Source organism: Orcinus orca, chromosome 15 (genome assembly GCF_937001465.1).
Source record: "Orcinus orca chromosome 15, mOrcOrc1.1, whole genome shotgun sequence".
NCBI lineage: Eukaryota > Metazoa > Chordata > Mammalia > Artiodactyla > Delphinidae > Orcinus > Orcinus orca.
In genome coordinates this window covers 47335296-47350687 of record NC_064573.1, presented here as the reverse complement: position 1 = coordinate 47350687, position 15392 = coordinate 47335296, and the positions used below count along the sequence as shown (strand labels likewise).

Here is a 15392-nt window from a genome sequence, read left to right as displayed (position 1 = left end):
TTTAATGTGTTGTTGAATTCTGTTTGCTAGTATTTTGTTGAGGATTTTTGCATCTATATTCATCAGTGATATTGGTCTGTAATTTTCTTTCTTTGTGACATCTTTGTCTGATTTTGCTATCAGGGTGATGGTGGCCTCATAGAATGAGTTTAGGGTTTCCTTCCTCTGCAGTTTTTGGAAGAGTTTTAGAAGGGTGGATGTTAGCTCTTCTCTAAATGTTTGGTGGAATTCAGCTGTGAAGCCATCTGGTCCTGAACTTTTGTTTGTTGGAAGATTTTTAATCACAGTTTCAATTTCATTACTTGTGATTGGTCTGTTCATATTTTCTATTTCTTCTTGGTTCAATCTTGGAAGGTTATACCTTTCTAAGAATTTGTCCATTTCTTCCAAGTTGTCCATTTTATTGGCATAGAGTTGCTTGTAGTAGCCTCTTAGGATGCTTTGTATTTCTACGGTGTCTGTTGTAACTTCTCCTTTTTCATTTCTAATTATATTGATTTGAGTCCTCTCCCTCTTTTTCTTGATGAGTCTGGCTAATGGTTTATCAATTTTGTTTATCTTTTCAAAGAACCAGCTTTTAGTTTTATTGATCTTTGCTATTCTTTCCTTCATTTCTTTTTCATTTGTTTCTGCTCTGATCTTTATGATTTCTTTCTGTCTGCTAACTTTGGGTTTTCTTTGTTCTTCTTTCTCTAGTTACTTTAGGTGTAAGTTTAGATCGTTCATTTGAGATATTTCTTGTTTCTTGACGTAGGCTTATATTGCTATAAACTTCCCTCTTAGAACTACTTTTGCTGCATCCCGTAGGTTTTGGATCATCGTGTTTTCATTGTCATTTGTCTCTAGGTATTTTTTGATTTCCTCTTTGATTTCTTTCGTGATCTCTTGGTTATTTAGTAATGTATTGTTTAGCCTCCATGTGTTTGTGTTTTTTACGTTTTTTCCCCCCGTAATTGATTTGTTATCTCATAGCATTGTGGTCAGAAAAGATGCTTGATATGATTTCAATTTTCTTAAATTTACTGAGGCTTGATTTGTGACCCAAGAGGTGATCTATTCTGGAGAATGTTCCATGCACACTTGAGAAGAAAGTGTAATCTGTTGTTTTGGGATGGAATCTCCTATAAGTATCAACTAAATCTATCTGGTCTGTTGTGTCATTTAAAGCTTGTGTTTCCTTATTAATTTTCTGTTTGGATGATCTGTCCATTGGTGTAAGTGAGGTGTTAAAAAAGTCCCCCACTATTATTGTGTTACTGTCAATTTCCTATTTTATAGCTGTTAGCAGTTGCCTTATGTATTGAGGTGCTCCTTTGTTGGGTGCCTATATATTTATAATTGTTATATCTTTTTCTTGGATTGATCCCTTGACCGTTATGTAGTGTCTTTCCTTGTCTCTTGTAACATTCTTTATTTTAAAGTCTATTTTATCTGATACGAGTATTGCAACTCCAGCTGTCTTTTGATTTTCATTTGCATGGAATATCTTTTTCCATCCCCTCACTTTCAGTCTGTATGTGTCCCTAGGTCTGAAGTGGGTCTCTTGAAGACAGCATATAGATGGGTCTTGTTTTTTGAGGTTTTTTTTTTTTCTTTTGCTGTACGTGGGCCTCTCACCACCGTGGCCTCTCCCGTCGCAGAGCACAGGCTCCGGACGCGCAGGCCCAGCGGCCATGGATCACGGGCCCAGCCGCTCCACGGCACGTGGGATCCTCCCGGACCGGGGCACGAACTCACGTCCCCTGCATTGGCAGGCGGACTCCCAACCACTGCGCCACCAGGGAAGCCCGGGTCTTGTTTTTGTATCCATTCAGCAAGCCTGTGTCTTTTGGTTGGAACATTTAATCCATTGATGTTTAATGTAATTATCGATATGTATGTTCCTATTACCATTTTCTTAATTGTTTTGGGTTAGTTTTTGTAGCTCCTTTTCTTGTCTTGTGTTTCCCACTTAGAGAAGTTCTTTCAGCATTTGCTCTAGAGCTGGTTTGGTGGTGCTGAATTCTCTTAGCCTTTGCTTGTCTGTAAAGCTTTTCATTTCTCCATCGAATCTGAATGAGATCCTTGCTGGGTAGAGTAATCTTGGTTGTAGGTTCTTCTCTTTCATCACTTAAGTATATCTTGCCACTCCCTTCTGGCTTGTAGAGTTTCTGCTGGGAAATCATCTGTTAACCTCATGGGAGTTCCCTTGTATATTATATTTCATTTTTCCCTTGCTGCTTTCAATAATTTTTCTTTGTCTTTAAGTTTTGCCAATTTGATTACTATGCGTCTCGGCGTGTTTCTCCTTGGGTTTATCCTGTATGGGACTGTGCGCTTTCTGGACTTGGGTGGCTCTTTCCTTTCTCATGTTAAGGAAGTTTTCGACTATGATATCTTCAAATATTTTCTCGCGTCCTTTCTCTCTTTCTTCTCCTTCTGGACCCCTGTAATGTGAATGTTGTTGTGTTTAACGTTGTCCCAGAGGTGTCTTAGGCTGTCATCATTTCTTTTCATTCTTTTTTCTTTATTCTTTTCCGCAGCAGTGAATTCTACCATTCTGTCTTCCAGGTCACTTATCCGTTCTTCTGCCTCAGTTATTCTGATATTGATTCCTTCTAGTGTATTTTTCATTTCACTTATTGTACTGTTCATCTCTGTTTGTTCTTTAATTCTTCTAGGTCTTTGTTAAACATTTCTTGCATCTTCTCGATCTTTGCCTCCATTCTTTTTCCGAGGTCCTGGATCATCTTAAGTGTCATTATTCTGAATTGTTTTTCTGGAAGGTTGCCTATCTCCACTTCATTTAGTTGTTTTTCTGGGGCTTTATCTTGTTCCTTCATCTGGTACATAGCCCACTGCCTTTTCATCTTGTCTATCTTTCTTTGACTCTGGTTTTTGTTCCACAGGCTGGATTGTAGTTCATCCTGCTTCTGCTGTCTTCCCTCTGGTGGATGAGGCTATCTAAGAGGCTTGTGCAAGTTTCCTGATGGGAGGGACTGGTGGTGGATAGAACTGGCTGTTGCTCTGGTGGGCAAAGCTCAGTAAAACTTTAATCCTCTTGACTGCTGATAGGTGGGGCTGGGTTCCCTCCCTGTTGGTTGTTTGGCCTGCTGCGACCCAACACTGGAGCCTACCTGGGTTCTTTGGTGGGACTAATGGCGGACTCTGGGAAGGCTCACAACAAGGAGTACTTCCCAGAGCTTCTGCTGCCAGTGTCCTTGTCCTCACGGTGAGACACAGCCACCCCCCGCTTCTGAAGGAGATCCTCCAACACTAGTAGGTAGTTCTGGTTCAGTCTCCTATGGGGTCACTGATCCTTCCCCTGTGTCCTGATTCCAACAGTACTTTGTGTGTGCCCTCCTAGAGTCTAGTCTCTGTTTCTCCCAGTCCTGTCGAAGTCCTGCTGTCAAATCCCGCTAGCCTTCAAAGTCTGATTCTCTAGGAAGTCCTCCTCCCGTTGCCAGACCCCCAGGTTGGGAAGCCTGATGTGGGGCTCAGAACCTTCACTGCAGTGGGTGGACTTCTGTGGTATAAGTGTTCTCCAGTTTGTGAGTCACCCATGCAGCAGTTATGGGATTTGATTTTATTGTGATTGCGCCCTTCCTACCGTCTCATTGTGGCTTCTCCTTTGTCTTTGGATGTGGGGTATCTTTTTTGGTGAGTTCCAGTGTCTTCCTGTCGATGATTGCTCAGAAGTTAGTTGTGATTCCAGTGCTCTCACAAGAGGAAGTAAGAGCACGTCCTTCTACTCTGCCATCTTGAACCAATCTCATGGTCACCTTATTTTTGATGAAGGATCAAGAATATACAATGGAGAAAAGACAGCCCCTTCAATAAGTGGTGCTGGGAAAACTGGACAGCTACATGTAAAAGAATGAAATTAGAACACTCCCTAACACCATACACAAAAATAAACTCAAAATGGATTAAAGACCTAATGTAAGGGCGGACACTATAAAACTCCTAGAGGAAAACATAGGCAGAACACTCTATGACATAAATCACAGCAAGATCCTTTTTGACCCACCTCCTAGAGAAATGGAAATAAAAACAAAAATAAACAAATGGGACCTAATGAAACTTAAAAGCTTTTGCTCAGCAAAGGAAACCATAAACAAGACGAAAAGCAACCCTCAGAATGGGATAAAATATTTGCAAATGAAGCAACTGACAAAGGATTAATCTCCAAAATTTACAAGCAGGTCATGCAGCTCAATATCAAAAAAACAAACAACCCAATTCAAAAATGGACAGAAGACCTAAATAGACATTTCTCTAAAGAAGATATACAGATTCCCAACGAACACATGAAAGAGTGCTCTACATCACTAATCATTAGAGAAATGCAAATCAAAACTACAGTGAGGTATCACCTCACACCAGTCAGAATGGCCATCATCAAAAAATCTACAAACAATACTGAAGAGGGTGTGGAGAAAAGGGGACCCTCTTGCACTGTTGTTGGGAATGTAAATTGATACATCCACTATGGAGAACAGTATGGAGGTTCCTTAAAAAACTACAAATAGAACTACCATATGACCCAGCAATCCCACTACTGGGCATATACCCTGAGAAAACCAAAATTCAAAAAGACTCATGTACCAAAATGTTCATTGCAGCTCTATTTACAATAGCCCGGAGATGGAAACAACCTAAGTGCCCATCATCGGATGAATGGATAAAGAAGATGTGGCACATATATACAATGGAATATTACTCAGCCATAAAAAGAAACGAAATTGAGCTATTTGTAATGAGGTGGATAGACCTAGAGTCTGTCATACAGAGTGAAGTAAGTCAGAAAGAAAAAGACAAATACCGTATGCTAACACATATATATGGAATTTAAGAAGAAAAAATGTCATGAAGAACCTAGGGGTAAGACAGGAATAAAGACACAGACCTACTGGAGAACGGACTTGAGGATATGGGGAGGGGGAAGGGTGAGCTGTGACAGGGCGAGAGAGAGGCATGGACATATATACACTAACAAACGTAAGGTAGATAGCTAGTGGGAAGCAGCCGCATGGCACAGGGATATCGGCTCGGTGCTTTGTGACCACCTGGAGGGGTGGGATAGGGAGGGTGGGAGGAAGGGAGACGCGCAAGAGGGAAGAGATATGGGAACATATGTATATGTATAACTGATTCACTTTGTTATAAAGCAGAAACTAACACACCATTGTAAAGCAATTATACCCCAATAAAGATGTTAAAAAAAAAAAAAAACAACTAAAAACAGAACTACCGTATGACCCAGCAATCCCACTACTGGGCATATATGCAGAGAAAACCATAATTCAAAGAGTCATGTAGCACAATGTTCATTGCATCTCTGTTTACATTAGCCAGGAGATGGAAGCAACCTAAGTGTCCATCGACAGATGAATGGATAAAGAAGAAGTGGCACATATATACAATGGAATATTAGCCATAAAAAGAAACGAAATTGAGTTATTTGTAGTGAGGTAGATGGACCTAGAGTCTGTCATACACAGTGAAGTAAGTCAGAAAGAAAAATACCATATGCTAACACATTTATATGGCATCTAAGTAAAAAAGGTTCTGAAGAACCTAAGGCCAGGACAGGAATAAAGACGCAGACATAGAAAATGGACTGGAGCACACGGGGAGGGGGAAGGGTAAGCTGGGACGAAGTGAGAAAGTGGCATGGATTTACATATACTACCAAATATAAAATAGATAGCTAGTGGGAAGCAGCCGCATGGCATAGGGAGATCACCTCGGTGCTTTGTGACCACCTAGAGGGATGGGATAAGGAGGGTAGGAGGGAGACGCAAGAGGGAGGAGATATGGTGATATGTGAATATGTATAGCTGATTCACTTTGTTATAAAGCAGAAACTGACACACCATTGTAAAGCAATTATACTCCAATGAAGATGTTTAAAAATCCATAGTTTTTCTATATTGTGCTGGCCAAAATACATAGGGTTTTTTTGTGGTACGCGGGCCTCTCACTGTTGTGGCCTCTCCTGTTGTGGAGCACAGGCTCCAGACGCGCAGGCTCAGCGGCTATGGCTCACGGGCCCAGCCGCTCCACGGCATGTGCGATCTTCCCAGACCGGGGCACGAACCCATATCCCCTGCATCGGCAGGTGGAGTCTCAACCACTGCGCCACCAGGGAAGCCCCAAAATACATTGGTTTTAAGGTAGTTCGTTGTAAATACAACCAACCTATTGTCAGTTTCCATTTTTGTTAATAGTTTTGCAAAATTTTCTTAAACGTCTGTGAGATTTCTGAAAACCAAAGTGTAATTTGCAGAGTGAGAGAAAATGTTTTCCTATATAGGTAGTGGAATTTGGTGACAGAGGTCAATTTTAAAACTATTTATTTGGTGTGACTATTGTGCAGATGCCATTTCTCTACAGGGAAAGACTAAAATATAGCTTGTTGTTTGATTTGTGCTGCAGGGTAGATTAATTAAAATTATATTTTGTCACCTACAAGTTCTGTTGTGACAGCATCAGACTCTACAACTATATATTTTATTTAAAAGGCCAGCATTAACAAAAGATGGTTTATAACTCCTGAAAATAGTTTTCTAGCAATTTATATATAAGTAAATATACAATTTAAATGAAGGATTTCTGCTCTGTTATTTGGGGAACAAATGGAAAATGGTTCCTAGTTCATTTTCTTTAGTTAAGTGTTTTCTGCTTTGCTGGATTCAGTTACCTATGGCTTATTCTTTGTCTTTCCTCTGATATTATAAAATAATTTGAAGTAATCTTTACTTTGTGTCTCTCTGAGACTGCCTATTTCATCATAAATTGTTTGCTTCTTTCATCTAGGCTTTTTTTTTTTAATGTTAAAAATTTAGTTAGTGTTCTTTTTAGAAAAATATTCTCAGGATAACTTTATGGTTCCCCAATAGGTTACTTTCAGTTGACTATCTTGGAGTCTGATCTTGTTTGAATATTTATCTAGCAACCAGTGCCAGGTTCTTTCTTCCTTCTTCTCCACACTAATAAGATTTCGGTGGGAATTAAGCCTGCTTCCTTTTCCAGAAAAACTTAGCAACCTGTATAGTGATATTTTATTTTGACTTTTTCACCTTGTTTTTTTTAAAGAATACATTTGACACTTAGTTGCCTTCGTGAAATGATGCTATGTTTCATGCATTTATTTCCCAGTTTTAATATCTTAAATTTATCTACCTTAATGAGGCATCTTTGATGGGTGCCCCTGAATAGTTTAGTGCCCAAATACTAAAAAATTATACCTTGTAGATTTGGTCATTTGGGTTAGGCATAATGAAAGCTGTACAACAAAACAATACTAACTCACTTTCAATTGTTGACATGAAGATAGATACAGAGTAGATCCATAAGAAAGTGTGATATATTGAAAAGGTTTATAATGAGAACACTTGGCTCTGCGTTCTGTTTCTACCACTTATTATTTGTGTGACCTTTATGAAGTTCTCCCAATTTCTTAAAACCTCACTTTCTCCCTTAGTTATTAAAAAAAAGTATATGTATAATTTTCATGTTATTATAGCAGTTAATATATAACTTTCAGTGTCGTTGTAAGAGTTAACTGAGTTAATTTTAAGGAAGTGCTTTGTAAATCATACAGCATAGAACTGTTTCCTGTAATATACAGAAACTATTTTTAAGTACCGTTGACCTTTGAACAACACAGGTTTGAATTGCGTGGGTTCCCTTTTATGCATGTTTTGTTCACTAAGTACCTACCACAGTGCTACACAATTCTCAGTTAGTTGAATTAATGGATGCAGATACGTGGATATGGAGGAACCTCGGATGTGGAGAGCCAACGATAAGTTACATGTGAACTTTCTACTGCATAGAGGGTCTGCACCTCTACCCCCCACATCTGTTGTTCAAAGGCCAACTGTAATTCTCTCTTATTCCAAAAAGTTTGACTGTATTTTGGCCACTTTCCCTCCAATTTACCGTTCAACTTATTCTTCAGGCATTTCTTAACCTGTGCTTAAACTAAGGAGAGCTTAAGCTCTAGGGGTGCTTCTTTTCTTCTTTTTCTTCTATTCCATACTTCTTCCTTACCTAAATTCTGCCTCTTCTATTTAGAGATTCAGGAATAAAGAGTTTGTTAGAGGAAAGGGATCAAGAAATGATGTACTGTTGGCTGTTAGGGAAATCTGATATTTATTTTACACTGTCACGTATTTAGTAAAGAACAGAGAAGTGGGCTTAGTGATCAGTTTCTTTCCCCCTTTGAGCATCACTGTGTGTAAACGTTGATTTTTTTCTTTTTTTTAATTCCATCTTCTAGTTACAACAGTTGGAGCTCGCGCAGATACAGCATAGAGATGCTAATCTCACAGCTCTTGCAGCTATTGGACCAAGGAAGAAGAGACCACTAGAATCCGGGTCTGGAAGTGAGGTATTGAAATAACGTTTGTTTATTTTATTTTTCATGTCAAAAAAGCAAGCCTAAAGGAAGCAAAGAATGCAAATTTACTCTGCCTTGCACACTGTTGCTGTCAAATACTTGTTAAAACTCTCCTTTGCCTCTTTTATAAAATCTTAATTTTTGCTTGTTTTTTTTTTTGGTTTGTTTTTTTTGCGGTACATGGGCCTCTCACTGTTGTGGCCTCTCCAGTTGCGGAGCACAGGCTCCGGACGCGCAGGTTCAGCGGCCATGGCTCACGGGTCCAGCCGCTCCGAGGCATGTGGGATCTTCCCGGACCGGGGCACAAACCCATGTGCCCTGTATCGGCAGGTGGACTCTCAACCACTGCGCCACCAGGAAAGCCCAATTTTTGCTTGTTTTTAAAAATATATATCACATTGAACTTTACTCCTACTAATTACTTATTTTATACTTTTTCCTATCCCCCATCTCTAGTTATACTGAATCTCACTATCGCAGTTTCTTCTGTACACTCTTTCAGGCAGTTTTATGTAATTTTCTCCCCGCTGTGTATCTAAATCCAGCTCATCTGTTAAAATCAAGTCTGCCCTCTCATTTCTATCATGAACCTTGACTCTGCATACCCACACTGACTTCTCCTTTTCTCAGCACATAATGTGTTTGCACGGCATTAATCATTCTCTGCTCCTCACGTGCGTGTTTTCTCTTCTGTGAGATTATGAATTTCTTGAGCAAGACTATAATCCTTTTCCTTTGTATCTCCCACAGGACCGGGCACATACATATTCAATAAATATCATTAATGTTTGATTAACACCAAGGAAGGATCTTACTTACATCTTTAGAGCAATTATTTGCTGTAGTGATAGATTTTCAGATCGGTTATCAGGGCTGAGATACAGGTTTGATAAGAGCCCTGAGCTAGGTCAGCAGTAAAGGAACCACAGCTCATCTGTTCTGCTCTGTAAAACTTAAAAGTGCTTTGAGACGAGCTCCTCCCAGTGCTGACCCTAAACACTGATGTTTCCTAAATGAATGACAATCATCTCAATAGAAGAAGGATTTTAAAAGTCTAGTTCTTTTTATTAATAAAAGTGTAATGAATACAATATGTTCACATGCAAAAAAAATTCATAGTATAAAAATGTTTGAAAAAAATAAATGTTTCCTCCTCACAGATTTCTAGTCCCCCATCTCCTGCCCAGCCAGATATAACCACCATTAAGATTCTCACATATCCTTCTAGAATTCGTTGTGAATATGGGCATGTATCTCATGTGCCTTCACAAATCCACATTTGATTTTGTTTTTACTAAATGCAGTCAAACTGTGTCTATTGTTCTGCTCTTGATACTTTTCCCCTTTTCCGTAATATCTCTCATATAATTTATCTCCTTACTTTTTAAAGGTATATGGCATTACTGTGTTTAGATAAATAATGTATTCAACCAGTTCTCTAATGGAAATGTAGGTTGTTTCCGGGTCTTTGCTTTTATTGCCTCAGAGAACATCCTTGTACTTACCTTGTTGTGTGCTTGTCCAATGTAACTATAGACTAAATACCTAGAAATGGAATACCTGGGTTAAAGGGTGTGCATTAATAGGAAAACCTTTTTGGAAAAATTCAAACATACTCAAAGCTAGAGTAGTATGAATCCCCTACACACTTACCATCCTGCTGCAACTACTATCAGTTTATGCCTAATTTTGTTTTATTTATATCTACACCAACCTTCTCAGGTAAATTTTTCACTCCTCAGGTTATTTTAAAGTCAGTCCTAGACTTAATATCATTTTACCCATAAATATTATTTGTTGCTTTTCATTTTTGATAAATATTTTAAAATTACCTCCTGAATGAGTTGTATCAGGCTTTATATCCATTAGTGCCTGTTTTCTCACACTCTCATTTAACACTGGGGATTCTCTTTGCCATCTGATGGTTGAAAATGCAATTTTTAATAGAGTGTTTAAATTATGAATGAAATTGAGCAATTTTTTCATGTGTATATTGGCATTTCAATTTACCTTTTCCCCACTGAGTTATATTTTTTAATAGATTAAGAAAATGGAACACTCCACACCTCCCTCCACTTTCCTTTCAGTTTGTCTGGGCTTTATTCACCTAAAAGTTTGTATTTTCTTAAATTAAAAAAAAAAAAATCAGTCTTCTGCTTTTGTCCTCCTGGGGTTCTATTGTGTTTAGAAAGCCCTTTCTTAATAATTAGACTTCTGTGTTAGTATTTTATCATTTCAGCTTTTAAGTATAAATCTTTGGTTCACTCAGAATTTGTTTTGAATAAGAGTTGAGATCTGGATTTACCTTTACTCCCTCACGTCCCCCTCATTCTCCCCCAGGCTAGCAGATTGTCCCAACACTGTTTACTCAATGATTCTTTCCCCACTGATTTGAAATGCCACCTTTATCACAAACAATTTTGTGTCAAATACAAATTCCCATATGTATTTGAGACTGTTTCTGTATACTCTGACCCAGTGCTAGCTAATAGAACTTTCTGAGATGAGAATGTGCTGTCTGTGCTGTCCTCAGCAACTACATATGGCTGTTGAGCAGTTGAGCTGTGGCTAGTGTGATTGAGGAAATAGTTTTAATTTTTTTAATTAATGTAAATTTTAATAGTCACATGTGACTAGCAACTACCATATAAGTGCAGCAGGACCAGTCTAGTGATGTATATGTTTATGGCTATTTATGTATTAGTACCAAATCTTTCTTTTTAACCATCTTAACCATTTTTAAGTGTACAGTTCAGTAGTGTTGAGCATATTCACATTGTTATGCACCACATCTCCAGAACTTTTTCATCTTGCAAAATTGAAACTCTATACCCATTAAACAACTCCCCATCTTCCCTTTTCCCAGCCCCTGGTAACCACCATTCTACTTTGATTCTATGAATTTGACTACTTAGATAGCTCATGTAAATGGAATCATTTAGTATTTGTCTTTTTGTGACCTCAAGGTTCCAAATCTTAGTATATTTTAAAATATGGTAACACTAGTCCAGTAGAGTTTTTTATGTTCCTACTTCTCTAGCACAGGACAACCCACTGCCCTTTATTTTTGGTCTATTTGTATGTAAATGTGTAAATATTTTATTAAAAGTGGGGCATGCTATTTCATCATTAAGCGTATTCCTATAAATATGGCCTAGTTAGCATAGTTTTTTCTTTTTGGCAAGAACAGTTACTTGTAATTTTTTTTCATCCACATAAAGTTATTCTTTATAATATTATAATTCCTTTGAGAAAGAGCTACAGGGATGTCTGAGTTCCTGCCCTACTTTTTGATAATGGTAGCTTTATACAACAAATTCTGTTAAATGTTTGCTTCGTGGGGAAGCATCATAAGTACATAATAGTTTGGACTCAGTCAAATCTGGGTTTGGTTCTTGACCATTAAGTTTTGTAACCTTTGACAAGTTCTTTAAACCTCTTACCTCAATTATCCCCATCTGGAATATGGGTGTAATACCCGCCTTACAATGTTTTAAGGATTGGATTATGTAAAGTGCTTAATTAGTTCCTGGCCTCAAGTACAGGCCTAATAAATTGTCATCTTTGTCATCATAGTAATAGTACCATTATTTTAGCTTTTAATAGAATTTTATAAGTAGTATTAATGATCCATAGTGAATTTGAACTGTTAATCATTAATCTCTTCAAAGCTTCATTTTTATGTCTCATTTGAGTTCGTCACAAATCTCAGAAACATTAAATGTTCCCTGGTTTCTAATAATCAGAGATTTTAAAGAATTTTTCATCGATTGTATGTTTGAATCTGAGGAAGTCCATAGGTTACAGGGGGGAATATGAGATGTACTGTTGATGTTCAAAACAGTGATTAAAAAAATTATCAGTTTATATGATTTATCTATTAGCTTTAAAATATAAGCTTATTTAATTTTTAAATTTCAAAACAGATGTGTTCTAACTTGGCTATAAATATACTGAAGCGTGTGTTTGCTTGGTGCTTCTTCAGTTTTGAGAACTTAGGCCTGTATGTTTTCCCCTTTATTCCTGGACTTTAAACTTCGATCGTTGTCAGACTTTTACTGAATTATAACAGCGAGTACTTTTAAGTAATGCCAACCTGAATTGAAAATATCCATTTCTTTAATGAGTTGGTGACATTTTAGTACAATCCTTATTTTGAAATTAGCTGAAAACTATTTTTTTGTTGATTTTTATTCATGGTGTTTTAACTTCAAAGGTAATTTTCTTTGAAAAATGGGAAACTAGAGAGAACCCTGCTGTATGCTCTTTCAGTGTCTACATATACTGCTGATTGATTTGCCCCTCCAATCACTTAAATTGCATGAATCAGGATTGTTAAAAACCCTTCAACGATTCAGGTTTTTTGTTCTCTCACAAATAACACAAAATTGATGTATGAAACCATTTAGATTTTTAACATTCTATACCTTGAAGACTGAGGGTCTACTTTTTGTCTGCCTCTTTCTTTATAGATGGGAACCTGAAATCTTACCTGTTTGATTTGAATTTACTAGAATAAGCATATAATCCCAGAGGAGAGTGAGGTAGAGTCTTGCTCTTTGAAGAGTAAAATCCTTAGTTCAAATGCAGGTTTTTAGTACTGAAGGGAAGAGGTTTCAGTTTGGAAGATTGCATAAAACGGTGATTTTAAAAAATGTAAAATTCAGAGAATTAAACTTAGAACGTTCAGCATTCATAGATTATAATTTTTGTTGATAATAAATCAACAATAATAAATTTGGAGAAATTCGTTTTAGACCTTCTTCCTTTAGTATATTTTTCTATTATGTAAAACAAAGCAAAACTGGCTCTTATCCTTTAAAAAATCTTTCTAGTTGTACAATTTATACATTAAACTATTCTCTGTGTAGATTTACATTGATATTCTCAGAAGTCTTGGTAAAGTTGAAGAGCATCAGCTCCTGTCTCCTCGTGTTAACCTGGCAAAAAGCAACAAGTACCAATTATCATTTAGAACCAAATTATTTGTTTCATAAGCCTGTTGGCTCTGGGCGGGGCGGGGGGGACTTAAAATTTACTACTTTGGAGTATTTAATTTGTCCTTAATTTACTGCTGTGTGTTGAAGTTATATATAAGAATATATGCATATGAAATTAGTTCTTAAATTAACATAGGCTGTACAGATACCTATGCAGTAATCTAGAACCTACTTAAAGATTTAGAGTGTTTCCATGTGTATGTCATGTATGTATACGCTGAGGTGATGTGTTTGGGGTTCTTTGGAATGTTAAGTCATTAATAACTTTATTTCCTGCATTGATTTTAGGTCCTTGGATTATAAAGGCTCTATCTTTTCTCTATTAGCAATACTTTCAAATAGTTCACCTAACTTAATGAGCCAACCATCATAACAATATTTCTTTATTTTATTGAAAATAAAGATAGGTTTTATTTTAACCTTATAACATATTGGCTTGAAAATGCTGATATTTCTTTTAAAAGTAAGTGGTTACAGTGCCAGATCAACTACATGATGCTTATAGTATTGATATACCTGGTATGTGTTGCTTAAAATAGTGTTCATTTGCTAACCGAAACAAAGAAATTATTACTATATAGATAAGTGTATGTCCTTTCTATCTAGAAGCAGGTTAAAGTACTACCCTGTAAAACTGTAAGAATTTTAGAGGAAGATAATGAGGAGAAGGGGCTTTTTTGAAACGTTTCTTAGCAATAAATAGAAAATTTGGTTGAATCAGAATTGCTTTCAGACAAACATATTTTTTTTCCACAGCTGAATTCTAATTCAGAGATAAATGTTAGATATTGATAACAGTTTTGCTATATCTCCCTACAATTAAAGGTGCATTCCTAAAATTCATTTCTTCTTTATTGTACTTTTTAAATTTGTATACCTTGAAAACAAGGCATTTCAGTTAGGCATACTTGTAAATATTTTTAAAACAAGCATTCTTTAAATATTATTAGCCAAGCAAATATTATTTGGATAGAACCTATAAAATGATTCTACTGCAGAGCCCTAAGTCTATATTCTTAACCATTTATGTTTAGTGGTCTCACTATAACATTAATAATAGAAATTATCACATTGCAGTATTTTATGAGTAGGCTTAAGAAGGTGAGAAAGGACCATTTTAGAATAGTGTGTTGAATTCCATTGACAAGAATATTTCATGCTACAGCTTACAGATGAGTGATTTCTGAGAAAGTTTCATTAATTTTTACATGTATTTAGAGATGAACTTTTGAAAAAATCCTGTATCTCAAATAGTATTCCACAGCAGTTTGCTATAGATATTATTAGAACTTCTCTATATAGAACTTGAGGGTCTTGTGATATATCTATTGTAGCAACTTACCTTTCCCTTTAGCTCCAATTTGATGTTTAAAGTATTAGAGTACTTTGATTTTGGGGGGACAAGGTAGGGAGAGGGAAGGCAGTTTTCAGAAGACTGTGGGCAAACTGCAATAAAAAAATCAGGATAAAGAAATAAATGATGTTGCTATAAAGGAAACAATAGAGCTTTAAGAATCTTTCCATATGTTTTCTTTGTTATTTTAACCTGTGTGTAGGTGCCCTAAAACAGAATGTCTCTACTCTGCTAGATGCCTAGTCCTCTGAAGGGCAAAGTACACCATTAGGGCCTAACCTGTTTTAGGTTAAAGATATCTTAGGGTTTGAAAATTCATTTATGTGAATTTTTTGGCACCTAGTATACAACTTTGAAAATCAGGTGGGAAATAAAGGTTTTTTTTTAGAAACTAAACTGAAATTGTTTGAAGAAAAATCACAAGTTACTATGAAGCAGTGTAAAAAGTAATAAAACGCATTGTGTTTTGAAAAAAATTTTTTTCTTGAGCTGTTATAATTTTCTTCTTAAGAAAAAGAAAAATAATTGTAGTTACTTCATAGACAGCCAGAAATCACCTGAACATTCTACTAATTTGAATATATCTGAGAAAAAATTTATCAGAGTCATAGTAGCACAACCATTTGCCTGTCCTCATGATTTAATACTA

At 36.6% G+C, this 15392-nt stretch overlaps 1 protein-coding gene across 3 annotated transcripts in view; it reads left to right on the top strand.

The window, feature by feature from the left end:
- TAF4B (TATA-box binding protein associated factor 4b) overlaps nt 1-15392 on the top strand; it is a 129982-nt gene that overhangs the window by 82769 nt on the left and 31821 nt on the right. For all 3 annotated transcript variants that reach the window (XM_049697674.1, XM_049697673.1, XM_004273733.3), the window contains one exon: nt 8270-8380. In XM_049697674.1, coding sequence (XP_049553631.1) covers nt 8270-8380 — 111 coding nt within the window. The remainder of the gene's footprint in view (nt 1-8269; nt 8381-15392) is intronic.